Source organism: Erigeron canadensis, chromosome 9 (genome assembly GCF_010389155.1).
Source record: "Erigeron canadensis isolate Cc75 chromosome 9, C_canadensis_v1, whole genome shotgun sequence".
NCBI lineage: Eukaryota > Viridiplantae > Streptophyta > Magnoliopsida > Asterales > Asteraceae > Erigeron > Erigeron canadensis.
Genome location: NC_057769.1, coordinates 28,220,355 through 28,245,077, shown reverse-complemented (window position 1 = coordinate 28,245,077; position 24,723 = coordinate 28,220,355). Strand labels below are relative to the sequence as shown.

General features: G+C 33.4%; 4 protein-coding genes and 1 non-coding gene across 6 annotated transcripts; 4 read left to right on the top strand and 1 right to left on the bottom strand.

Annotated features, from left to right (window-relative positions):
• Positions 1-2,110: 2,110 nt before the first annotated feature.
• TRNAG-GCC lies at positions 2,111-2,181 on the top strand. The gene has a single exon. It is a non-coding gene; the product is annotated as a tRNA-Gly (tRNA).
• Positions 2,182-2,384: 203 nt separating this feature from the next.
• LOC122581223 (haloacid dehalogenase-like hydrolase domain-containing protein At2g33255) lies at positions 2,385-6,821 on the top strand. Its single transcript, XM_043753397.1, has 5 exons — positions 2,385-2,819; positions 4,856-4,898; positions 5,392-5,452; positions 5,577-5,711; positions 6,477-6,821. The coding sequence occupies exons 1-5, from the start codon at positions 2,438-2,440 to the stop codon at positions 6,639-6,641; spliced, it is 786 nt and encodes a 261-aa protein (XP_043609332.1). The 5' UTR covers positions 2,385-2,437; the 3' UTR covers positions 6,642-6,821.
• A 3,041-nt stretch (positions 6,822-9,862) lies between these two features.
• LOC122581222 (probable folate-biopterin transporter 8, chloroplastic) lies at positions 9,863-12,222 on the top strand. 2 transcript variants are annotated; one of them, XM_043753395.1, is made up of 2 exons: positions 9,863-10,321; positions 10,878-12,222. In XM_043753395.1, exons 1-2 carry the CDS (start codon positions 9,970-9,972, stop codon positions 12,023-12,025), a joined length of 1,500 nt encoding a protein of 499 aa, XP_043609330.1. In that variant the 5' UTR covers positions 9,863-9,969; the 3' UTR covers positions 12,026-12,222. The 2 variants fall into 2 exon arrangements, with proteins under 2 accessions (XP_043609330.1, XP_043609331.1); XM_043753396.1 differs by having other exon boundaries at positions 10,188-10,321; positions 10,889-12,222.
• LOC122581221 (pentatricopeptide repeat-containing protein At3g12770) lies at positions 12,160-14,473 on the bottom strand. Its single transcript, XM_043753394.1, has one exon. It carries the CDS (start codon positions 14,401-14,403, stop codon positions 12,586-12,588), a length of 1,818 nt encoding a protein of 605 aa, XP_043609329.1. The 5' UTR covers positions 14,404-14,473; the 3' UTR covers positions 12,160-12,585.
• A 1,194-nt stretch (positions 14,474-15,667) lies between these two features.
• On the top strand, positions 15,668-17,169 carry LOC122581763 (malonyl-coenzyme A:anthocyanin 3-O-glucoside-6''-O-malonyltransferase-like). The gene has a single exon (XM_043754038.1). The coding sequence runs from the start codon at positions 15,739-15,741 to the stop codon at positions 17,089-17,091; it is 1,353 nt and encodes a 450-aa protein (XP_043609973.1). The 5' UTR covers positions 15,668-15,738; the 3' UTR covers positions 17,092-17,169.
• Positions 17,170-24,723: the final 7,554 nt, after the last annotated feature.

Below are 24,723 nucleotides of genomic sequence, written 5' to 3'. Positions count from 1 at the left end.
ATATTAAGACGATATATGAGGCTAGAGGTTTCCTACTTCCTTTCTTTTTTGATATATTTCATATTTTATTTTATGTTCAAAACATGTTTGGATCGAGTTAGATAATACAGTTGGATTCCACAAAATATCAAACTTTGTCATAATCAATTAGTTCAATTATGATTCCGTTATGTTCAGAGGCAGGATTCCACAAAATATCAAACTTTGTCGGAATCAATTAGTTCAATTATGATTCTGTTATATTCAGAGGCAAAGTCAGGATTTCACGTTGAGGGTGGCTCAACAGTATTTCTTCCCGATCGTTGTATACCGTATAATGTGAAAGACATAACATTTAATAAAACTTTTGTAAAATAGAATTTTATTACGATGGTTTACTTTTATGGATCAAATATAAATGTTTTATTTCAACTGTAATGGCTAGTAATAAAATATTTATAGATTGGGGGTGACTTGTTTGAAAAAGGCATCGTATTAATTGGTTATGAGCTTGCTTTGCAATAGAAAGCATGAATGGTTGGTTGTGGCTCAACACCCCCCGTGTTGGTTATATTGGTTTTTTCTTACCCATATTATACTTTTTATAGAACTCGGTAAACATGATAAGGAATCTTCAAGGTTATTATTAGAATTTAACACTAGGGTAATGATATGGGGAATGATAATCTACAACAATTATTAGCAATCTACAATTTACGCAGTTGTAAACCGTGCAGTAAAACATGTACATTTGTTGTAGATGGCTAATACATGTTGTTGATTCATCACTTCCCTTAATACTATATTAGCGTACGAACTCAAATGCACGTTTTATAACCATGCTTATGATTATTCAAAATAGAATACCATAAAGTGTCTCCGCTAGCTAGATATTTATCATGGATTTTTACAACCATTATAATTTTTTTACCAATCTCTATAGTTATTTTTAATACTGGTAAATATATATGCTCAATATCTAAAATTTAAAATTATGCTTAAGTTACCTATTCGTTCACCATTCCAATATGCAACATAACAAAAAAATATCTTTAATAACTTAGTAACAATAATATAGGTCCGTCTTACAAATTTTAGGTGCTCTATAGTCCATACTCCATACGATGACATAAATGGGACACTCTAAACGTCAACAAAATTCATTAAAAGTTTAAAGTTATTAATACGTACTTGAAGTTATAACCAATGATAGGAAAAATATTTCATCAAGTTATGTTGATAAATATATTCATTAGCTAGGCTTTAATACAAGATCAAGTTATTAAATTGATTAAACCAAGTTACTTAAATCAATATAAATAAATTTTTACTGTCTTCTTTAGAAGTTAAAACATAACAGTTGGGCTTTAAATCTTTAATATAGTTCCAACACAAATTTATACAATTATTAACTTATTATCGGGCTATGAAATATATTTGTAATGATGACACATTTATGAAATTACGAGACAACCCTATATCAACATGGAGTTAATAAAATAATCTGAATAGTAAATATTGAATGAAGCGAATAAAAATTTGGTATGGTTATTTGGTCCGGATTGAACCAATACATTCAGACGAACACCCCCATAATTAATTAATAAGTTTCATAACAATTCTTTTTACAAAGACTAAAGTTATTACTCATAATCAAATAATAAATAACTTTCGCAACTTTACGATAAGATGATAGAGTAACTTTCACAGTTCTTTGTAAATCATGTTTATGAATACGTAAACTCTGTTTACGATAAGAAGATAAAGTAACTTTCACAGTTCTTTGTAAATCATGTTTATGAATACGTAAACTCTGTTTAAGTTTCATTAACTAATTTTATCAACAATAAATAACAAACTTTAAGATCAGATGAAATTTTGAAGTTAGTTTTATACAATAATAATATAATATAATAATATTATATATAAAAAGATTCACAAAACAATTTACTTGAGACGTTAATAATTAATGACACAAACCACATGTGTTATGACTAAGGTAGTGTTAATGTTGTTTAAAATGAAAATATAAGAAGACAATTCTACAAGTCTAAAATAATCGAATTATAAAAAGGACATGTTTAAAAAATGATTCGTGATATATACATGTTAGGTTGACTATAACACAAGAGCACCAGTGGTCTAGTGGTAGAATAGTACCCTGCCACGGTACAGACCCGGGTTCGATTCCCGGCTGGTGCATTTGCTATGATGATAATGCCTTTCTCATGGTTGGGTTCATGAGGTCAGCATCCTTCTGGATGAAATCATAGGCAATTCTGAGCGTTACTTTTTCTAAAGATTTTTTATTCTATTTTCATAGTGTAACTTTTTTATGACCCAGTATAAAATTAAAAAATAAAAATAAAATTCTTAAACTATAATAAAAGTGTATTTTTTTTTTTGTTGGAAAGGCACAACATCACTAGTTGATGACGAGGAAGTCACCCTATCCAAAATGCCACCTCTAAATCTACCCCAACTCAAAATCCAAACCCACAATCATCATTTTATGTTAAAAAAACCATACCTTTTAACAAAAACCTTGTTCAAATCAATGTCTTTTAACCAACCAACAAGTACCATGAAACCTGTTCCTCGTCTAAAAGGTGTTGTCTTTGACATGGATGGAACCTTAACAGTCCCAGTCATTGATTTCCAGGCCATGTATAAAGCTGTTCTTGGTGACCAACAATATCTTGCCATCAAATCAAGTTCCCCATCTGGGATTGACATTTTACATCATATTGAACAATGGGCTCCTGATCAACAACTTAAAGCTTATCAAATTATTGCTGATTTTGAGAAACAGGGCATGGATAAGCTTCAGATCATGCCTGGTATGTTTCTTACACCCAAAAGTTTTTAACTTTCTTATTTTTTCCATATTATTTTTAGACACATTTAGGTATGTTCAATGGTAGCTTTTTAGAATGGTAAAGTATTAGTATATTCCTAAACTAGACAAATGCCTAAGACTAAGAGGAGTAGCCCGCTCTCTCTCTCTCTTCTTTTTTGCCCAGGAACGCCCCCGGAACGCCCAATCTCGGTCCTGGGGCGTTCCGCTTCGTTAAAAAGTGTGCCCATTTTGATTTTGAACGCGTCTGTCCGTTTGGATTTTTGTGGGATAAAGGCGTGTTGACTGCCTCATGAAGGCCAACAAAACTTTTTTTAATTTTAAAACTAACTATATATATATATACACACACATATTTATACATATAAATCTTCACCATATCTATCTTCTATCTAATTGATAATTGGGAGGCGATGAATAGTCAGGGTGAGCTGAGTTCAAAAAGGTCAAAGACCTCATCTAGTTCGGGTCAACAAAGTGCGAGGTCATCTACGAGGGTTGCATTTGACCTTAATGATACGGATGAGGAGGAACATATGAGCCTCAACCGTCTCGGTTGAGCCGTCCGGTGGGAAGAGATACGGCTAAAAAAGCCGCACGTCCGGGGTCCTCACGGTCTAAGGGCAAGGCGGTGTATGACGAGGCGTATAACATAGTGGAGGAGATGCGGAATTTGCAAGAAGTGGGCAACCAACGCCAAGAGATTGAACTCAAGAAGCTTCAACTCAAGACCAAAAAACAACGAAACAAAGATATGAATTTATTGGCTAAGGACTTGTCTCATCTCCCACCGAGCGACCGAGCTGTTTTGGAGGAGGAAAAGGCTAGAATTCGCGCCGAATATGGATACGAGTAAAACTAGTTTTAGTATGTTTCATTGTCTACTTTTAGTTTTAATTTTTAGTAAGTAATTTAATGAAGTTAACTTTTATTTACAAAGTTTAAACTTTATTGTATATATAAATCATATATATAATATAAATAATACATATAACAATTATTTATAAAAAAAAGGAATGCCTTGGGGCATTCTTCCACCCCAAAGGAATGGAGGGAATGCCCCTTATGATTAGTCTTAGACACGTGTCATGCAAGGAGTGGAGGAGGGGCATTCCCTTAATGCTCCACCCCTCTGAGTCTAAGATGCAGCCCCGGACTTCTGAATAGTGAATATAGCCCCTTTAATCCGCCCCCACAAATGCAAGAAGTGAAACTCGAACCCGGGTGGGAAATCCCAAGTCCCCAAGGTCAAAGACCTTAACAATGGGCCACCAATTAAGCTCTTAAGGTTTGCTTGCAAAACATATCCTTAACTTCAATTTGTGTTTGACCCATGATTCCGTGAAGCCATGTCTTTCAGACTTTTGGGCATTCATTCCCTCGAGCTCTTTGAAAGGTCTACACTTTTAGATTTTGATTGGGGAAGTCATTAGTTTTTAATGTTGAGATTGATGCTAAAAGACACAGCTCGTAAGGGTAACTTTGAGATTGTTGTATCTAAAATTTATTGATAGTACTTCTTTTGTATGGATGCGATTGTAACATTTGACCAGAAAAAAGGTGTAGTTCACAATTTGCCTATTAATGAAATGTGTTTTCTACTCCTCAATGGTATGACAAAACATGAGAGTTTACGGAAGGAAAAGGAAAGTTCTTTCCATTTTCATGAGATTTCAGGAAGAAAATAGTTGGAATCTTCATGGGATGGGCACTTACCAAACAATGTCAGTGTTAACTATGTATCGGAATCAAAGTTTTGCATTTGAATATTGTTGAGTGTATGTTTAAAGTCAAAATGCTGGTCCTTCTTTGAATGGAGGGAGGAATCTATGTCTTCTGTTTTTATGGGCTTTTGGTATTATACACTGCTTGTGTTTTCTGAAAATCAGATTCCTATATAACCGTCTTAGGTTTTTTTTAGCTAGATGCATTTGTCATGTTCTGAATGGTAAGAAGCCAAAGTGCTGTAACTTCAGTTGGTAGTAAAACTTATTTTGTTATAACTGAACCACAATGCAGGTGCTGCAGAACTCTGTGGTTTTCTTAACTCAAGGAATATCAGGTTAGAATATGCTTGAAGGAAATATTTACAAATGAGACTGCTTCTATGTTAGAGAAGTTTGAACTTGTTTGTTTAATTGTTATGTCTTAATTACCCTTTCTGCCAGAGGTGGCATTTACGATCAATCTACTTATGAATGGACCGGCTTAATTGTAATTTATCCTAAACGGGTCAAATGCGTCAAACAAGTTGTTAGTCACCCCCAAAGTCTACAACCTCATCGAGCCTTTTATTAGGATCTAAGGATTGGACAGAAAAGTGTCACCCATTTGACCGTTTATATCTCACCCGTACTTAAATCTGACCTCTTTCAACCTGACCATGTTTTGAACTGTCACACTATCTGGTTGACTTACCCCCTCTCCTCTTTGCAATTGCAAAATGAATGCAATTCTATCCACGCAATCAAATAAATCCTGATCTTGATTTTTATAGCGATTGACTAAGATTCTTGATCTGATATATACATTTTCCTGTATATTTCTTTTTGCAGAAGGGGACTTATAACTCGCAATGTTAAATTAGCTGTTGATTTGTTTCATGAACGATTTGGGGTATATTTTATTCTCTAGTCTAGTAGTCTTCCCAGTATCATTTTACCCTTTTCCTTTATATAAGTCAATTAGTATATAATTAATTAATGATTAAAACCATATCATGATATATGTATTGTTATAGATGTCATTTTCTCCCGCATTGAGTAGAGAATTTCGTCCCTATAAACCTGACCCAGCTCCCCTGCTGCATATATGTACAACGTGGGAAGTTGAACCTAATGAAGTGATGATGATTGGGGACAGCCTGAAGGATGATGTGAGTAATCTGCATTCCGTTTACTTTTTAAGAAGTGTTCCTTTTGAGTCTTCTTTAGTTTCAGCTTCTTTTAAACATTCATGACAGTAACCGATATGAAAGAAGCCACCATAGGATTCCATGTTCATAGACGAGGTGACAATGGAAAGATCCTTATGGGCCGGGGGATTGATCGGTCAAAAGGGGTAATTAGTTGCACTTCCAAATGGGCCAGGTCAACTTGACCTAGTATAATTTTGTTCAAATTTTTAAAGTTTCTATATGTATATCCAGTATGTCAATTAGGATATAAGAGTTGCCTTTTTTAGCAATGATGTTCTTTTGAATCAAATGATTCAAGAGGTTTATCATCAAAAACACACTTTGTCGAACTTTCGTTTTGTTTGACAAGTTTTAATTTTTTTCTATGCATTCTACTCATTAAAGATAAAACATAAAACCCAAATCAACATATTCAGGTGTAAATGTGTCAAAATTGACAGCTCTTAAAACCTACTTGGTCCGAGTAGTAGCCTTTTTAAATCCTTGTACTGGTCTCAGTTGTAAAATAGAAGCCACATTTTTCTCAAAAGAAAACAAATGTATATTGTAGTTTGGAAGTTGCATATTTTAATTTGTAGTTTATTGGTGAGAATTATGGCTGAAATGCCACAGTTTAGCAGCTGATCACTTAACTTTGTCGGTCCAAGTTATCAGTTTCTATCTTTTGTTTTGATAACGTTCGTTATGCGTTTGCCCTTTATGATGTGAAAGAAATGATCTCAGGTGGCTTGTGGGAAAAGGGCTGGAGCATTCACATGTTTGCTTGATGAAACAGGGAGGTATGACTCTCCTCAGTATGCTAATGTTGAACATAAACCAGACTACAAGGTATCCTCCCTTGCTCAAGTTCTTTCACTCCTAGAGTCAAATTTTGACTTAACGCCTTGACATCATGGAGATCGAGATTCATTCTTCAAGATTTTTGTTGGTCAAATTGTTCAAAGTGAGTGCCTAATGAAATACTGTAGATCAGTCACTTATTGGTATGTGGGGTTTCTAGCCAAACCGATGGAACTAGTTGTATATTATGTAAAATAGTTTGTCTATTGTACAAACTTAACAGTCAAAGTCGACATGGGTGTGTGTTTCTTACTTTCTTAGCATAGTTCTTAGTGATTATGTCAATGTCTCGATGTTGGATGACATAAGCAAGTTTGGAGTTAGATCAAAACGATTGAACCGAAAAATGGTTTAGTAATATTTTAAATTGTGTTTCGAGTCATAACTACTTTTAGCTTTGCCAAACATCATAAACTTCCCAAGTCTAACGGCTAAAATAGATTATTGGGTAGGTTAATGCATCATTTTAATTTTTTTAAACAGTGAAATTTTTTATTGATTTGAAGATCTAACAAGACAAGAGGCTAGAATATAATATAGTTTAAAGAAAGAGTTATTGAAGTTTCACAATTTGGGCCATTCCATACATGGTTTCTGTGATCTGTTCGAGAGCAAAAAAAAAACTGGTGATTTCAATTAAGTTCCTTGGCGGTATATTGGACGGATGAAGTTTTGCTCGAGAAAACGAAGTCGTTTCTAATCTTCCATATTACGCAACAGTAACTTAATCTTTCATATTACCTAACAGTAACTTAAGATAAACAGGTGGATGAATTTGATGTATCAATTACTTTATAGATGTTATGCCTTTTAATTATAGTTGAATAAACTAACTTTCGATTGATAAAATTCGAAAAATTTCCTCATTATTTAAGTGAACTCTCATGCATCGCCGGGATAAAGATCTTTCAATTTAGCGAGGATGTTGAATCAATTACCATCTTAGGTGAAGAAATTTAAACAAAAAGAGTTATATTAATTGTCTATTTTATCTAACAATAAATCTTTGTACAAATTAACTTATTCTTTTCAAAGTTTGGTAATATCAAATTCAATCAAAAATAATACTGCAAACTTTAATGTTTTTAACTATTTTTGTAAGATACTTTTTTTATTTAAAAAAACTCAAATGATACTCTGCCTGTCCTACAAAAATTTTCTACCAGAAAGAAAAAAAAACATCTAAATTATATAAAGAAACTTTTGATTATGAGTTTAGAAAAATATTTCCTAGTATTGCAATTGCATGGGTACAAAATGAAATATTTATTTAGTAAATTATGTGACTAGGTATATATTGCAAGACTAACAATCATTTTTTCCATAATTAGGAACTAATACTTTCATTGCACATTTTTTTAACCATTAGACGTATGTCAAGCAATGTGGCGGTGTTGGAGGCTGCGATGGTATGGTGGTGGCGACGGCGGCAAGTGGTTGTGGCGGCGGCATGGCGTTGACGGCAACAATAGGTGGTGGCGACAACGGTTGTGGTCGTGGTGGTGGCGTTGGCAATGATGACATTGATGGTGCAATTATTAATGTAAAGGTAATTGATATAAAAAATGTAGTGTAATTATTTTAAAAGCTGAGTGATTTATATTTTAATATATTTCATCAAGTGTAGTTTAGGTAAATCATAAATGTGATGATAGAATATACTTTTAAAGGTGCAGAATTTTAGGGGCATTTTAATTCTCTTTGAGTTCCCTTTATTAAGTATTATTATAGATATAGCCAATGGGTTTTGGACTCTTGGTACGGTCTAAGGCCTTAGGAAAATTCAATAGAGTTTGAATTTCGCTTCCCTTTCCACATTTATAGGGGTGAATTATTAGGGAAGATCTTCGAGAGTTTTGGGTTTCATCTCAGGTATGTGTGATTTAAGCTTTATGTACTGTCCATTTGAATATCATCATGATAACTGCTAACTATTAATTACTAACTCGCTGTTAAAAAATATATTAAAGATATACAATAAAGACTAATACTTTAATTAACACATTTTAACCATATAAAACATTATAAATCATACACTCTACAACCATATATAGCTAAAAAGTATTTATGATATATTAATTTTTTTTTTTGAAAACTAACAAACATACATTATTCTTTAACGGTAAAAAAAATATCGGTTATCTGAATATCTTAATGATTAAAAACAAGCTCGTACCTACACGAATATAGATAATTTTGGGTAGCTCAAGCTTATCATATATCTCCATTCGAGGATAAAACCCCACAATATTAATCCAAGTATTAAATATGAGAAATATATATACTTTTAAAAATTAATCTAAAAATCTAAAGATTTTACTAAATTCCTATACTAATTTGACCTTTTGTTTTTTTTATAGGATTTTCAGACTGTTTTTTAAACAGAATTAGGGTGTTTGGTATTGCGACTAAAAAACAAATTTTGCGTTTTTAAAATAGATTATGCGTTTTCATTGAAAAAGCATGCATGTACATGTTTCTTTAAAACTGCGTTTTCATAGCAGTTTCGTAAAAAATATTTTTTCATACAAATATTTTTTTAAATTATTTACTTTTACAAACGTAATAATAAAATAATCACTATATAAAGTAATTCAAAACGGGAGGGGATTTCCTCAAGTTATTTATCTAACTTGAGTCAAATTGAAGAAATCTTAACCCTTAAATGTGATCAAAATTCAAAAAACATCTTTAAATTTTGAGACTCACATGACTAAACATATTAATAAAACTTTGAATAAATCTCCTCCCATCCCAAACACCTCTTAATCATCTCCCTTGCCTATCTAACTATGGCTTAAAATTCAATTCAAAGTTAAGACGTCGATAATGGTGTGAACTCTAGAAAAATAAAAGAAATACTCCGTATTGACCAAGAAGCCCCCACAGAATCTCTACAAACCCTAATTACTACATCACCAACACATGTCGACTCCACATAAAAAAGAAATAAAATAAAATTAAAAACTGTCCTAATTTTTCATTGGGTCCATACAGATCCCTTCCTAAAACTCAGCCCAAAACAAAAACCTCAAAATCAAATACAAATTTTATTACAACAACACCACCACCTGTTATCATTCTTTCCTTCCCTTTCTGGAGGCTTCTCTTCTTGGATGCTATATAATAATACAAAATAATATAGACATATGATTCTAGATCCATCTTCTATATTATTCATAGAAATCATAAATTTATAAACTTTATTCAAGAACACCAATTGGGTGTTCTCAATTTTCAAGAAAATTTCATGGCTTTATCTTCATCAATATACTGTAAAAACCCATGTTTTACATTCACACAATCTTCCAAAAATCACATAAAGTTTCAATCTTTTTCAACAATCCATTACAATTCTCGCCAAAAAAGGAAACCCATGAAAATCTTGAATTCAAAAAGTGATAACATGGTTGACCCAGTTGTGTTTTACCTCAATAATGTTAGCAATAAGAAGAAGAAAAAAGATAATAGTAAGATTTGTATGGTTACCGGGATTCAAGATTTGTTAAATCTTTGTGGATATGGTTATTGGATTCAAGGGTTTAAATGTTTTCCATGGTTAGCTTTGAATTTTCATATGACTAATAATATGAATGTGAATCCTTCAACATTACAATTAGTGCAGAATTTTGGTAATCTTCCAATGGTGGCAAAACCTCTTTATGGAATCTTGTCTGATGCTCTGTATATTGGTGGTGCTCATAGGTTGCCTTACATTTCCATTGGAGGTTTGTTTCTTATGTTTAAATCACATTTTTGTTATTTTGTGTATTTAGGTACCTAGCATTACCTAATTTTCACCTAATTTTATTGGATTTTGCTAACCATAGTTTAGCCTCCATACAGGATATGGTTAACTTGTACTAAAATGTCCTGCATAAAAATACTTATGTAGTCTTATTGGTTAATTTAAGAATTGTAGCATAAATTTTATTTCAAGTTCTAGCTATTCTTAGATCAGGGGTAGCCAACTTGCAAAAAGTTTTGGGGATTAAAAACTTGGGTTTTGCTAAACAAAATTAAATAGTTGTACACTTAGCATAAAATTCAGGGGTGGACTTTTGATATGGAAATGTACGATCATTTTATGCACGTTGAGTAAGGCCTTAAGGGATTTATTCAGCATTTTCCTAAAAACTTTATGAACTATTGCGCATTTATAGTAGATTGCTATGAACATTCTCTGTAAAAATTGCCAGCTCTATCTAAAATGTTTTATAGGTGAAAATTGAATGAACTGGCTGGCCTGTTATTTTTTTAAGTACTTGATATCAATTTTTACAGTTGTACTGCAGATACTATCTTGGGGTTCTATGGCGTTGATCCCATTTGCGAGTGTAGCACTACCGATTCTCTTGGCGTGTGTTTTAGTCGGTAATCTTGGAGTATCCGTTACTGAAGTTGCAATAGACGCCCTAGTAGCAGAATATGGTCAAAAAAACAAGATAAATGGTCTGCAATCTTATGCCTTCATGGCGTTGGCTGCTGGTGGAGTTCTAGGCAATTGTCTAGGTGGTTTTTTCCTTTTGAAAACTCGTCAACCGAAATTCATGTTCTTAATCTTTGCATCATTACTCTCTCTACAACTTGTGTCGTCTTTGACAACAAAAGAGGAATCGTTTAGTTTGCCTCAGTCTTTATATCATCATGAACCACTCTTATTGACTATTAAGAAACAATTTTCTGATCTCATTTTAGCGGTTCAGGGTGAGGGTGTTTTTCGCTCACTTTCTTGGGTCGTTGTTTCTATTTCCATGGTTCCGATCTTATCTGGTTCTTTGTTTTGTTACCAAACACAAGTCTTGAATCTTGATCCTTCTATTATCGGGATGTCCAAAGTGATGGGTCAGTTACTGCTGTTAGGTGTCACTATCTTCTACAATCGCTACTTAAAAACTATCTCCATGAGAAAACTGATTGGGATTGTTCAGATTCTATACGCGTCTTCCCTACTTCTTGATCTAGTTCTTGTGAAACAAATAAATCTCAAACTGGGGATCTCAAACAGCATCTTTGTTGTTTGTAGCTCAGGTATAGCAGAAATGATTGCCCAATTCAAGCTTTTGCCTTTTCAAGTCCTGTTTGCAAATTTAGCCCCTCCAGGCTGTGAAGGATCGCTGATGTCATTGATAGCCTCGGCCCTTTGTTTATCATCAATTTTTAGTGGGTTTTTGGGTGTTGGAATGGCCTCGGTTCTTGGAATAACATCAGTTGATTATACAAACCTTCCTGTAGGAATTATGATGCAATTTCTTGCAGCATTGGTGCCAGTTTTTTGGATTCAAAATGTACCCACGTCAATATCCTTTGATGGAAAGGAAAAGAAGACAGGTTTGAGTAAAAGGAGGAGAAAGACGAGACGGGTTGGAAGGGTAGTGTTCAATATGGTTTTGGTTTATCGGAGACAGAGAGAATCAGAGGCCCAAAGATAAAGATTTACAAATCAAGAAAGAAATATGTAGAGTTATGTTTGAAGCAGAATTGTAACATAAGCTAGGCTAGGTTGGTTTCTTGGAAGGATGTAACCTGTGTATAGTTGCACACACGTGAAGAAAGTTGAGTTCAATTAGATTCAGTTTTGTTCCTTGGTATATATTACATCAGAAAGTACATTTCTTTTAAATTCTAATGCTGTACCATAAGGATAGGTCAATATGGGTTGTATTGTCTCTAAAATGACTCAAATAAAAAACTTTAGCCAAGAGTGGAACAAGTAACACGTATAACGGTGGTATGAATCGGAAGTCCGCCAATGTCTACTAATGCATTACTTATGCTATAAAAAAAACCAGAAATTCGGACGCAAAATGTTGTGGGTTAACCTAAGTTCCTAACCAACCCAGCCGTAAACCCAGCTCCATGTTGAGTTACCCAAGCCGCCCATATTGTGATCTTTGATGTATCCAAGAAAACTTGACTGTCCATGTGCTTGAAGCAACCTGGTCAGCATATCCCTGTTTTAAGCTATTACCTGACCCACCCATCTTGACACCTACAATTTTCCAATCAAGCAAGAATCTGGACCAGGGCTCTTCGCCATGAGGATCAGTTCATTCAAAGTTTCGTATATCTCATTGGATGCAGGATGTGCTCTATCAGAAACACAAAAGCTATGAGTTTTGCTGTTGATACTAATCCAGCTGCATCCAGGAGACTTCTTTAAGCCTCTGTCCCTCATTGCCCTTCTTACATCAGCCGCATATGTCCATTTTCCAGAAGTTGCATACAGATTAGCAAGCCCAACATAGTTAGATGGATTATCAGGTTCAATCTCCATAAGTGATCTGTAACCCAAAACTTTCGTCTCAGTGTCTGTGTGACCATCCAAAGAACTCACAAGAGCTCCCCAAACACCCGGTCCAGGTTTTGAAGGCATACCCTTGATGAAAGTCAAGGCTTTCTCGGGTTTACCCGATTGTCTAAACAAGTTAACCACACAAGAACACATTTCCGCATTTGGTTCAATCCCATAAACATTTATCGCCTTTTTATAGATATCAAGGCCTTTTTCGGTCAACCCTGATCTGCTACACGCAGAAAGAACTCCAACGACAACTATTGTATCTGGTTTGACTCCATTTGCAATCATTTTATCATACAAATCAACTGCTTCTTGACCTTTACCATGTAATCCGTAACCCAAGATCATAGAACTCCAAGTGATCACATCTTTTGAGAGACAACCCTGATGAAAAACTTGTCTTGCATAGCTCAAAACACCATTCTTGGAGTACATATCTATTAAAGAATTGCATAAAGACGTGTGATCTGCAAAACCTATTCTAACAGAAAACGCATGAATCTGCTCTACTCCTAATAAGCCTGCAACTATATTGCAAGCGGAGAGAAGAGTTAAAACAGAAACCTCATTTGGCTCGACCACATTTCTTAGCATTTCACGAAATAGACACACAGTTTCTTCAGGGTCGCCATTTTGCAGATAACAATTCATCATTGCTGTCCACACAAATACATTTTTAAACCTCGTACGGTTAAATATAAGTCGCGCCAAACTCACTTTACTGAATCTTGAATACATGTCTATCAAACAACAGTCTAAATGAACACCCGAATTAACATCAAGATCCATTCCATTTCTTATAATGTAACAATGAAGTTCCCTTCCATAATCAAACTTCCCCAACCCGCTTCCACACAATGGAAGCAAATTCGACAAAGTAAACTCATTAGGCCTAAATCCTTCATCCAACATCTCCTTAAAAAAACCCCAAACTCGATATGTCTCACCATCAACATATCCCGACAACATCACATTCCACGAAGAAACGCTTCTTTGAGGCATTTCATCAAACAATTTACGCGATTCTTGACTCACGCCACATTTTCCGTACATAGACATCAAAGAGTTCATCAACACAATATCCTTTTCAAACCCACATTTCACAGACTTCCCATGAACCCATTTACCAACCAAAAAGTCTCCAATCAAACCCGAAACTTTAGCTAAAACCGAAAATGTGAACCCATCAGGTAAGCAATCAACGGACCGGCTCATTTCGTTAAAAAGATCAAAACTTTGGTGAAAAAGATTGTGTTTTGTGAATGCACTCATCAATGTGTTGTATAAATAGACATCTTTGAGTCTGATGGTGTTGAAAAGCTTTAAAGATTGAAGTGGGTTTTGAGAATGAGAATATGCATTGATGAGATTTGTTAAGATAATGGGGTTTTGGTGAAAACCCATAGAGTGAATTTGTGCATGGGCTTGTTTGGTTAGTTTTAGAGAGTGATTGTGTTTGGCTAGTTGGACTAGTTGGAGAAGATGTTGTGGCAGCTTTTGGGAGGACATGTGTGATTTATGAAATATGTAAATTGAGAATGGTTAGTTTTATTTTGTGTCGGCAGCCGTGGTAACTGATACTGTCTCTATCGGTTAATACCCGGTCAACATAGTAACCGCTGGCTCTATAGTTTTATTACTTTAAAATAAAGTAGGTTTTGCATTTGACAGTTAGTAGTACGTAGTCCATGCATTCTCCTATTTTTATGTTATTAGTGTTGCACGTAGAATTAACTAGGGGTGATAAAATACGGGCCAGCCCGCAAAACCCGAAAAACCGGCACGGAAAAAACGAACCCGCAACAACCCGTAAGTATATTGGGCTGGGCCACGGTCCTTAAAATGGTAAAAGTTCGGGTTCTCGGGTCGGGCCGGGTTGGCCTGACGAAAACCCGTAAACCCGCCAAGCCCGAATTGTTTATTAATTTCAATAAGATATTATATGTATTTATATTTTATTTGTTTCCTAATTTTATGCAAGTATACATCCAGTCAACCACGTTCATATATCTATGGAGATTATCAAAACCGTTCTTATTTTTATGCAAGATTGTCAAAAATTCAAAGCCTAGTTGAATATTAATTTATAAAGACTCCCAATTTATAATCACTCAAACTCTTTTTTTATTTTTCATTCATACATCACGCTATACAGATTACATTGTTCAACTCATCAATTGACAGATGTATTTTCTCAATATTAAACCACATAAATATCAATTTTATGTCATGTTCATAATGATTTTTAAACTCAACTTGTAACTAAAACATAAGTTTTGCTTGGTGTTGATTTCATATTTGTAACATAAAATTCGTTAATGTTGAATTAATTATATAGTTTTTGGTGAAATAAGAAATTAAGGCCCCGTTCTTTTTTTACCTAATAGACTTAATAATTAAAAACTTAATACATTCAGTCAAATTTCATGTTTTTTTTTACTTAATAAACAAAAATAACCGTCAATTACCTATTTTTTACTTAATACATTTAGACATTATTTATACATTCAGTTACTTAATCCATTCGGCTCATCATGACTTAAAAAAAAAACGACCCTTAAGTATGAAGTTGAAATGTTTGAAACTAATAAGCAAGCTGTAAATTTTATTTTAGTCGGTTACTAGACTATATCTAAATGTTACTTATTCAACATGTTAGCCTCCAAACAATCCTTTTTTTGTTTGTTCTTATATGTTTTCACATGTGCCTGCAGCATAAATTGGACTATTCCTATAAAAACAAATAGAGGGTCTTAAATTGACAAACCATACATATGACCATCTTATCCCATTCCAATTCCTATCATCAATGTTGATAACCATTCATTTGTGAGCATAAAAAAAATGGCTTCCCTTCCCGACTCGACTGTTATCGAACGTTCCCGAGTATCGCCACCACCGGCGACAATAGGGGACAAGTCGTTGTCGCTTACTTTCTCCGACTTCTTGTGGCTACGCCATCCTCCGGTTCACTATCTTTTCTTCTATGAACTCTCGGTCACCGAAACTCAATTCGTGGAAACATTCGTTCCACGTCTTAAACACTCGTTATCAACGACTCTTCAATACTTTTATCCTTTTGCTGGTAACTTAATCGTATTTCCCACTCCTAAACCACCCGAAATTCGTTATGTTGAAGGTGATTCTGTCGAAGTTACTTTTACAAAAAGTGACCTTGATTTTAATGAATTAACCGGAAACCACCCTCGGAACTGTGACAAGTTTTACCATCTTATGCCACTTTTGGGCGAGCCTACAAAAACATCGAATTACTTAAAAATCCCACTCTTTTCGGTTCAAGTAACATTATTTCCACACCATGGCATCTCTATAGGGATGACAAATCACCATAGCCTCGGTGACGCTAGCACGCGATCGTTTTTCTTGAAAGCGTGGACCTCGATTGCTAAATTTGGCACCGATGAGACATTTCTAGCTAATGGAACTTTGCCGGTCTACGATAGATTGGTCCAAAACCCAAAACTAGATGAAAATTATCTAAGGTTTGCTAAAATTCAAAGCCTGTATGACGAATACACAACTCAAAGCCTATCTGGCCCGAATAATAAACTTCGGGCCGCATTTATCTTGACAAAAAATGTCATAGATGAGTTGAAACGAACCGTTTCAACCCAACTCCCAACATTATCATATGTATCGTCTTTTACTGTCACATGTGCTTATATTTGGAGTTGCATCGCAAAAGTACGCAACGATGACGAATCACAAATTTTTGGCTTCGCCATCGACTGCAGGACACGAATAATTCCCCCGGTCCCAGCCGCCTACTTTGGCAACTGTTTAGGGGGATGTATGGCAAACGAAAAAACAAGTTTGTTAAAAAAAGAAAAACAAGGATTCTTGGAAGCTGCAAAATTGATTGGAGAAAGTCTACATAAGGCCTTGGCTGAAACGGGCGGAATCGTGACAAATATGGAAAGTTTATTTGACGATTTCTTAACCGTACCAACGATTATTGGGGTTGCAGGAACACCAAAACTCAAAGTTTATGATATGGATTTCGGGTGGGGGGACCCGAAAAAAGTTGAAACGATTTCCATCGATTATTCTTTGTCGATTTCTATGAATGCCTGCAGGGAATCAAACCAAGATTTGGAAATTGGTATTTCCCTTTTGGCTAATGAGATGGAGGATTTTGTTCGCGTATTTCACGATGGGTTAAAAACTTATGTTTAGTTTAATTCATTGTAACGTTTGTGGTATCCGAGACCATAAGATAAGATCCTATAAAATATTTCTGTTATAGTTGGTTTATAACTAGATTTTTACCCGGGCGTTGCCCCGGGAGGCACAACGTTACATAAAATTTATAACGTGGTATATGCGATTTCCTTCTAAGTAGAATCAATGACTCATTAAACGGAGTGAAAAGTATAACTTTTATTCTCAAAAATTGGTATGTAAAGGTGTTATATTACATACTTAAGTTGTTAAGAATCAGAAGTACACTTGATATATGAATTTTAATAGTAATTAAAATATAAGTATAATTCTCAATTTATATACACTGTATTTTACTATCTATATCTACATGTTTAATAAACGCAGATCAAAATCTTCAATTTGTTCTTTAAATAAGCCAACCCAAATGTATAATGAATTTTCCTATAATGTATATTTATTAAAAACTAAATATATCAAAAAATAAATATAAACTCCAAACCAAGTGGTTTACAAAAGTTTGAGCCATATACGTGTCAATTCATATTGTGATACACTATGTATATCTCACATTTGAGTTATCAATATCAAAAGGGTAGGTGTAAGAAATGAGTTTCCTCTCTTTTTTCTTTTTTATCTTTTTTTTTTCTCTGTAGGAAAGCATTTTCATTTTAATCAACAATTCAATATATATCATAAAGTGCCTTTTGCCAATTTTTGTTATGTAATTTGAACGATGATCAAACCAACATCAACAATCTTACCACCACCACATTAACCAACCAAGCGCTATTTCCACCACCGTCGTCACAACAATTATTGGTGCTGCCATCCCCGTTCACCGCCATTGCCTCTGTTTGTCACTAACCGCCACTAACCCACTCAGCCGCCTCAATCCTTACGATTTCAAATCGTGATCTACTATTTCCATCACCGTCACCACAACGTACAGTTGCTTTTTGCTTTCAGGAGTGAAACCTTATCATCGATTTAGTGATTCGAAGTCTTGATGTATCGATAGTCAGTTCATCACTTATGCATGCATCAATTTATATCCATCTCGTAGAGATATTCAGTAAAAAAAGATAATGCATCTCCCATATTGATTCTCCCTCTTGCATCGGTTCTGCATCAGATAATGAGCCCATGCGCAAACTCCGGTAAACGACATGCCACCACCAATGCACAAAGAAATGCGATCAAAAGCTAGCTTGCTCGCAAACTCTTTTTCGTGCAAAATCTCAGTAGTAACCATCTTCTCGTATTAATTCTATGTAACTTATGTAACTATGTAAGTAGCATCGACTTTGCATTTTAGAATCTCTATATGGGTTACGTTGAAGAAGATCTTAGTTGAGCATCGATTGTTAATTTGGGATGTATCTATATTTGTATTTCTATGTGTGTGATTTGCTGAATGCCTAGATGTGTGTGTGACTTCTAGGTATTTTGTAAAGGAGCAGGGGGGGAAAAGAAAGATGTTGTAACTTATGCATATGTATTTGTACCTTGTAGGTTTGTATTTTGTGCATATAAACTTGTAAAAAACAGGTTGGTTTTTAGTATATAGGTAAATATGCAAGATTACCTTATATCTATATAATTATTAAAACAGTAGGAATCCTAACGATTTAAAGCCTTCTTCAATTCTAAAACTATCTTTAAATATTGCCATATAGGATAAATCCTATGTGCCATCTCCACACTTTTTTACAATATTTCTCTTATATTTTTATTTATGTATATACATATACATATACATAAAGAAAATAAACAAATAAATAACACATTTAAATCCATTTCTAAATTTGTTTGGCAAAAGTTTCTAAATATAATAAATACGTGATTTTCAAAAGTAAATATGTGTCACTAATAATTAACTAAAAAATGCATGAACATGTATATATTCTAGAAAATAAGACTACCTCAAAGATGCTATGTAATTTTAAAAAAAAAATAATCTAATATACTTATTTTGAATACTATATAGGTATTAAAATTCATCTATTTTAGATTCATATATGTTTTATTTTCCTCTCAATTTTGTTCTACACAATGTTTAATTTAGTCTTGGAAGAACATATATATATATATATATATATATATCTTGAACTATGGTTCTCAAATAATTTTCAGATCAAATAACTTTGAATCATCGGTTGTGGAAATATCCACTTCTTTATGTTTATCAAATTAGAAGGTATGTACTTTGTATTGTGTAACATAGGTTTAATTATATATTTTTTTGAGTTTTATATCAATCTCCCTAGCTAATTTATTTTTCTTATGTATGTAAATCAACGATTTTGTTTCTTAACATTAAAGGATGTTCATTGTTTATAAGGATGCAAAATAGCACACATCATGGTAAGAGATAACTTTAAAACTATGTAGATTTCAAGTAATTCGAGTACATTTATCAACCATAAACTACAACTATTACTAAACTCCAATGAATGCAAGGGCCAATGAATAACATGGATGTATAATTTAGCAAAAAAATACTTCTACCAATCATCAACATATCTTTACATCTATATTAGTTTTCTATATTTCATTAACGATATTTTAAATGATCACGCAAATATTAAGATAGCCGCACATCGTGCGGGTAAAAAACCTAGTATAATTATAAATCAATAAGAAATTAAGAAGTTAAGAACGATCTTATTATTGTAGCCCATTTATTTGACTTAACGGCCTACTCTTTACCTGTGCAATTCTAAATTTTCATATATACAGTTGTAAAATTTGTTTAGTAAGTTTAAGATTGTAATTGTATTATGCGAACTATTACTTTTATTTATACTTAAAATTAGAGAATTACTTTTAGTTAAACTTAATTGGTAAATAGGACGAGAGGGTAGGGATTGGTAGGGATGGATTATTCAAATTTAATTACGTTTTTTATGCTGGTAAATGTAACATTTTTTATAAATTAGTGTGAATTTCCACCAAATTTGAGTTGATAAAAAGTGATTTACCCTGCAAAATGAGTGAGAAAATAAACAAAGCAAAGAGTATTCCCATTGTTTATACAGGATGGAAATCATAGAATTACATATAAAAGTAAACAAACAAGTTATCCGTTCATAGTCATAAAGGACTCTCAAAAGGCCACCAGAGAGTCAATTCCCATTTTTAACATACCCTGAATTAGGCCTTTCATGAGAGAAAGGTATTAGCGCGTTGCAACAGTGATTGAGGTGATAACGGGGTAGTGATGTAATGGCGGTGGCGTTGATGGGGTGGTCTACCTGACGGGCTCCGTGTTTAGCCGTACAGGCTCCGCCCTTGGATTTAAAAATTCGTCAAAGATATATCGAATAACCTCTCTAATGAAAAATCATGAATTTTTAAGAACACCCATATAATTTTTATAATTTATCGATGTACGTTTTTTGTAATAAAAGATATTGAATGAGTTATAGGAATAAAATGATTTATGAAAGAGAGAGAAACGAAATAAGTGGTTGAGATTTGAGGAGAGGAAAATAGTATTGTAGTTATTCTAAGTAAATATAAAATAGATAAGGACATTTTGAAAAAGTAAATTTTAAAACTTAAAATTTAGAGTTTATTTTATAATATAGTGTGTGTATATATATATATAGATATTTGTAAGTAGAAGCGACCTAATTTTTCTTGAATCAACCAGTTTATCCCTTCACAGTCATAGGACTCTCGTAATCTTACATTCGCCGTTGGTCCAAACAAGCAAAACTCTTTTATCTTTGTAACTGGGATTAGGGATGACATATAAACCCGTACCATGGAAAAATCCGAAACTCGACACTTTTGGGCCGGGTCCGAAGTCGGGTATCTGGGTCTAGGGTCGGGTATGGGGATGGTTTTGATTTTTTTTGCGGGTTCGGGTCTGGGTCCGGTTATAGTTTAAAACCCGCATATCCAAACCCGAATACCCGACCCGTATACCTTATACTACATTATTAATAATAATACGTTTGTTTCCGATTAGTTTAAATAGTATGAAATGCTAACATAATAATAATAATATGTTTCTTAACCAATCAACACTACATAATTTGAACGTCCTCGAATTAAAAGCTAATTTGTTCCATTTCTTCGCCTGATTGATTGGGCAATAAGCTAAATGTTATTCTTGGAGTATTAGTTGGTCTTTTATTTGCCCATTTGCCATTGTTATAACTACTATCCCGTATTATATTTATATAGTTAGTAAAGGGTTTTAAATTTTCTAACAATAATGGGTCCCTGATTACTCGTGGGGAAACCTGTGACCCGATGGTTAGTAAGTAAATGGGGACCCGTCAGGTCCGGGTCCGGGTCTGGGACGGGGATTGTTAATCGGGTCCGGGTTCGGGATTACTTAAACCTGGTTCATACCCGACCCGTTGTCATCCCTAACTGGGATAAAACAACCAACATGAGGATGTCTATTTAAGCATTAATATTTTTTTTTTTTAATTTTGGGTAAATATAAAATAAAATAAATAAAAGTTGAGGAAGTGGTGAGAAAGATGTATTATTGGCAATGAGTGTGGAATGAAAATGAGGCGAAGAAAAGTTGAAAAGAATTGCTACCGGGAGAGGCCTAATATACTCGTCACTTGCAAAGTTGCAAGCATCGCTAGTCGCTACCACAGGCTTGAGGTAATGGTCAATACGCAATAGTCAATTGAATAGATAGGTTGGCAAGCAAAAAGCATATATCAATACCAATAGTCAACATTCTAACTGAAGAGGGTCAAAGTCAAAACATGAAATTTATTTATTTTATATGGTCACAAGTTGGAGCTATAAAACACTAGCTAGTGTAAATAGCAATAGTAATACATATATGAGAAACGATACAGATCACGGGTACGTTGACCTAGTGAAATTTCACTAATATTTTATAACTATACACAACAAATATATATATATATATATATATATATATATTGAAAAGTTATTTTAAGAACTTTTTTTTGCGAGAATTTTTGAAAACTTTTCAAATCAAGTCTAACCGATGATTATTCTTTACATGAAAATTGTTTTTTTATTGTTTTCTGAATAACTTATGTGTGGAGGCATGAATTATCATCCGTTATACAATTATGTGAAAATTTGGTTCTTGATCACATGTGCACGAATATTGCTATGATTACATGTGATTGACTTGCATACATGTGATCATAGCAATATTCGTGCGCATGTGATCAAGAATTCAAATCTCTACATAATTGTATAACGAATGATAATCCATGTTCCACACAATTATAAACTTCAAAATTACACATAAGTTATTCAGAAAACAATCAAAAAATAATTTTCATGTAAAGAACAATCATCGATTGAGCTTGATTTGAAAAGTTATCAAAAGTTCTTGCAAAAAAAAGGTTCTCAAAATAACTTTACCCTATATATATATATATATATATATATATGGTAGAGATCCTAAAAGAAGGTGTCTTAAAGAGAGAACACAGCGTGAACACTTAAAAACTACACTTTGATGCATTAAAAGTCCATAAAACTGACACAGTGTATAACTAATTATCATTATTTAAGTGTTTAACAACACATTGGTCTGTCAAAATCGAGAAAATCATGTTTTTTGTTTTGTGCATCCATTTTGGATGCATATTCATCAAAATGATACATCCAACAAAAAACGTGATTTTTTTGATTTTGACGGATCAATATGTTGTTAAACACTTAAATAATGATAATTAGTTATGCACTATGTTAGCTTTATGGACTTTTAATGCATCAAAATGATGTTTTTAAGTGTTCTTACCGTTCTTATTTTAAGAGTGTTCTTACCGGAGTGTTATATATAGCGGGTAACACTCCGGTACACTCCAGTAAGAACACTCTTAAAATAAGAACGGTAAGAACTCTTAAAAACATCATTTTGATGCATTAAAAGTCCATAAAGCTAACATAGTGCATAACTAATTATCATTATTTAAGTGTTTAACAACACATTGATCCGTCTCAATCGAAAAAATCACGTTTTTTGTTAGATGCATCATCTTAATGAATATGCATCCAAGATGGATGCACAAAACAAAAAACATGATTTTCTCGATTTTGATAGACCAATGTGTTGTTAAACACTTAAATAATGATAATTAATTATACACTATGGTAGTTTTATGGACTTTTAATGCATCAAAATGAAGTTTTTAAGTGTTCTCACCGTATTCTTATTTTAAAACGGTTCTTATTTGATTGTTCTCTATATATAATTATATAAAACATAAATTGTATTGGATGAATAAATCTTGTTGTGTAAATATACTTATTATTATTATTATTTCATAGTAGATGTTAATTGTTAGTTGTTGATATATTTTTAGTTAATAGTTAGGAGTAAACATTAGAATTAGAGTTGAGTTTTTTAGAAAGATAAAACTTTCACCTCGTCCTAGACCATTAAATCAAAAACTTGTTGACGGATTTGATTGAAGTTGAACATGTGAGAAACAATACGATATAAATAAAAAGGTTTCAGTACGTATTATACCCATGATAGATTGATAACGTCGTGTACATAAATATCATCAGATGCGATTAAGACAATATAGTATACAATAATAAGATTCAATCGTCATTAGGGTGATTGCCTAATGGTTAAGGAGTTTTTCATTTTATGGTTTTTTCCTAGTGTTACATTTATCCGCGTTCTGTCTTTTAATTCGATCCCTATAAGGTGAGTTGAATGTGATTCGTTCCAATAAAATCTAATAATGTCACCGGTCTACACACGTGTTGAGTTGACTCGAGACTATAAGTCTATTAGTTCAAGTTTCATTCAACACAAATAATGAGGTTGTATAATGGGACCGAAAAGAACCGATTGAACCAATGAATCAGTAGCTTGATTTAACGTTTGGTCTGGGTTTCAATACATCGGTTTTAACTATATATCAACTTTATCCGCACTCATAAGATGACGAAGTTTTCCACTTAAAATTAATCTTGGACTAAATTTCTCCGATTATGAATTGGAGTTAAGTATTCAATATATAACTTCTATGTACATATAATATAGCTTCTTGTTAAATTCCATATTCAAATTATACACTATATGAAAAATTGAAACATGATTATGAACAACTAAGATTCAGTTCATCTGGCACCGGCTGCGTAAATGTTTAAACCAATTGAATTGTGGCTTTGAGTTTAAAACATGTCTCGGGTCAAATGGCCTCGAACATGTCCCGTTGAAACAGAGTTGCTAGAGCTATTCTTTATGGCAACTAATGACCGCGGGTGCCAAATTAAGACATCCGAGGTCAAAATATTATCGCCAACGGCCAATCTGGAACTTTTTGGATAGATAAAAACATAACTATATATATTGTTTATACTAGTCATTTAACCTTAATTTACAAAAATTTGACAAAATAATATGTATAGATCGGTCTTCTAGCTAGAGGATGGTTCCTGTGTTCTAGAAATGCTACGTTGTTTATGAAAACGTTGTTTAGTTTATATAAAGTGTCGTGACACAATAGTGAGATGATATATATTTTTATAACCAGAAGTCACAATATTCAGTAAACATGTTATAAGTGCACCGATATTGCTTCAATCAAATGATACAAAGAAAAAAAAGTGCTTCAAGTACTACGACCCTTTGCCATACATATTTTTCTCTTTTAAAAAGGACTA

What these genes read in the sequence shown, in the direction of transcription:
- LOC122581223 (XM_043753397.1), top strand. Translation starts at nt 2,438, where the DNA reads ATGCCACCTCTAAATCTACCCCAACTCAAAATCCAAACCCACAATCAT. An exon ending in TAAGCTTCAGATCATGCCTG is followed by an intron (nt 2,820 to 4,855) that starts GTATGTTTCTTA and finishes ACCACAATGCAG; the next exon opens with GTGCTGCAGAACTCTGTGGT. An exon ending in GGGACAGCCTGAAGGATGAT is followed by an intron (nt 5,712 to 6,476) that starts GTGAGTAATCTG and finishes AAATGATCTCAG; the next exon opens with GTGGCTTGTGGGAAAAGGGC.
- LOC122581222 (XM_043753395.1), top strand. Translation starts at nt 9,970, where the DNA reads ATGAAAATCTTGAATTCAAAAAGTGATAACATGGTTGACCCAGTTGTG. An exon ending in GCCTTACATTTCCATTGGAG is followed by an intron (nt 10,322 to 10,877) that starts GTTTGTTTCTTA and finishes CAATTTTTACAG; the next exon opens with TTGTACTGCAGATACTATCT.
- LOC122581221 (XM_043753394.1), bottom strand. Translation starts at nt 14,403, where the DNA reads ATGTCCTCCCAAAAGCTGCCACAACATCTTCTCCAACTAGTCCAACTA.
- LOC122581763 (XM_043754038.1), top strand. Translation starts at nt 15,739, where the DNA reads ATGGCTTCCCTTCCCGACTCGACTGTTATCGAACGTTCCCGAGTATCG.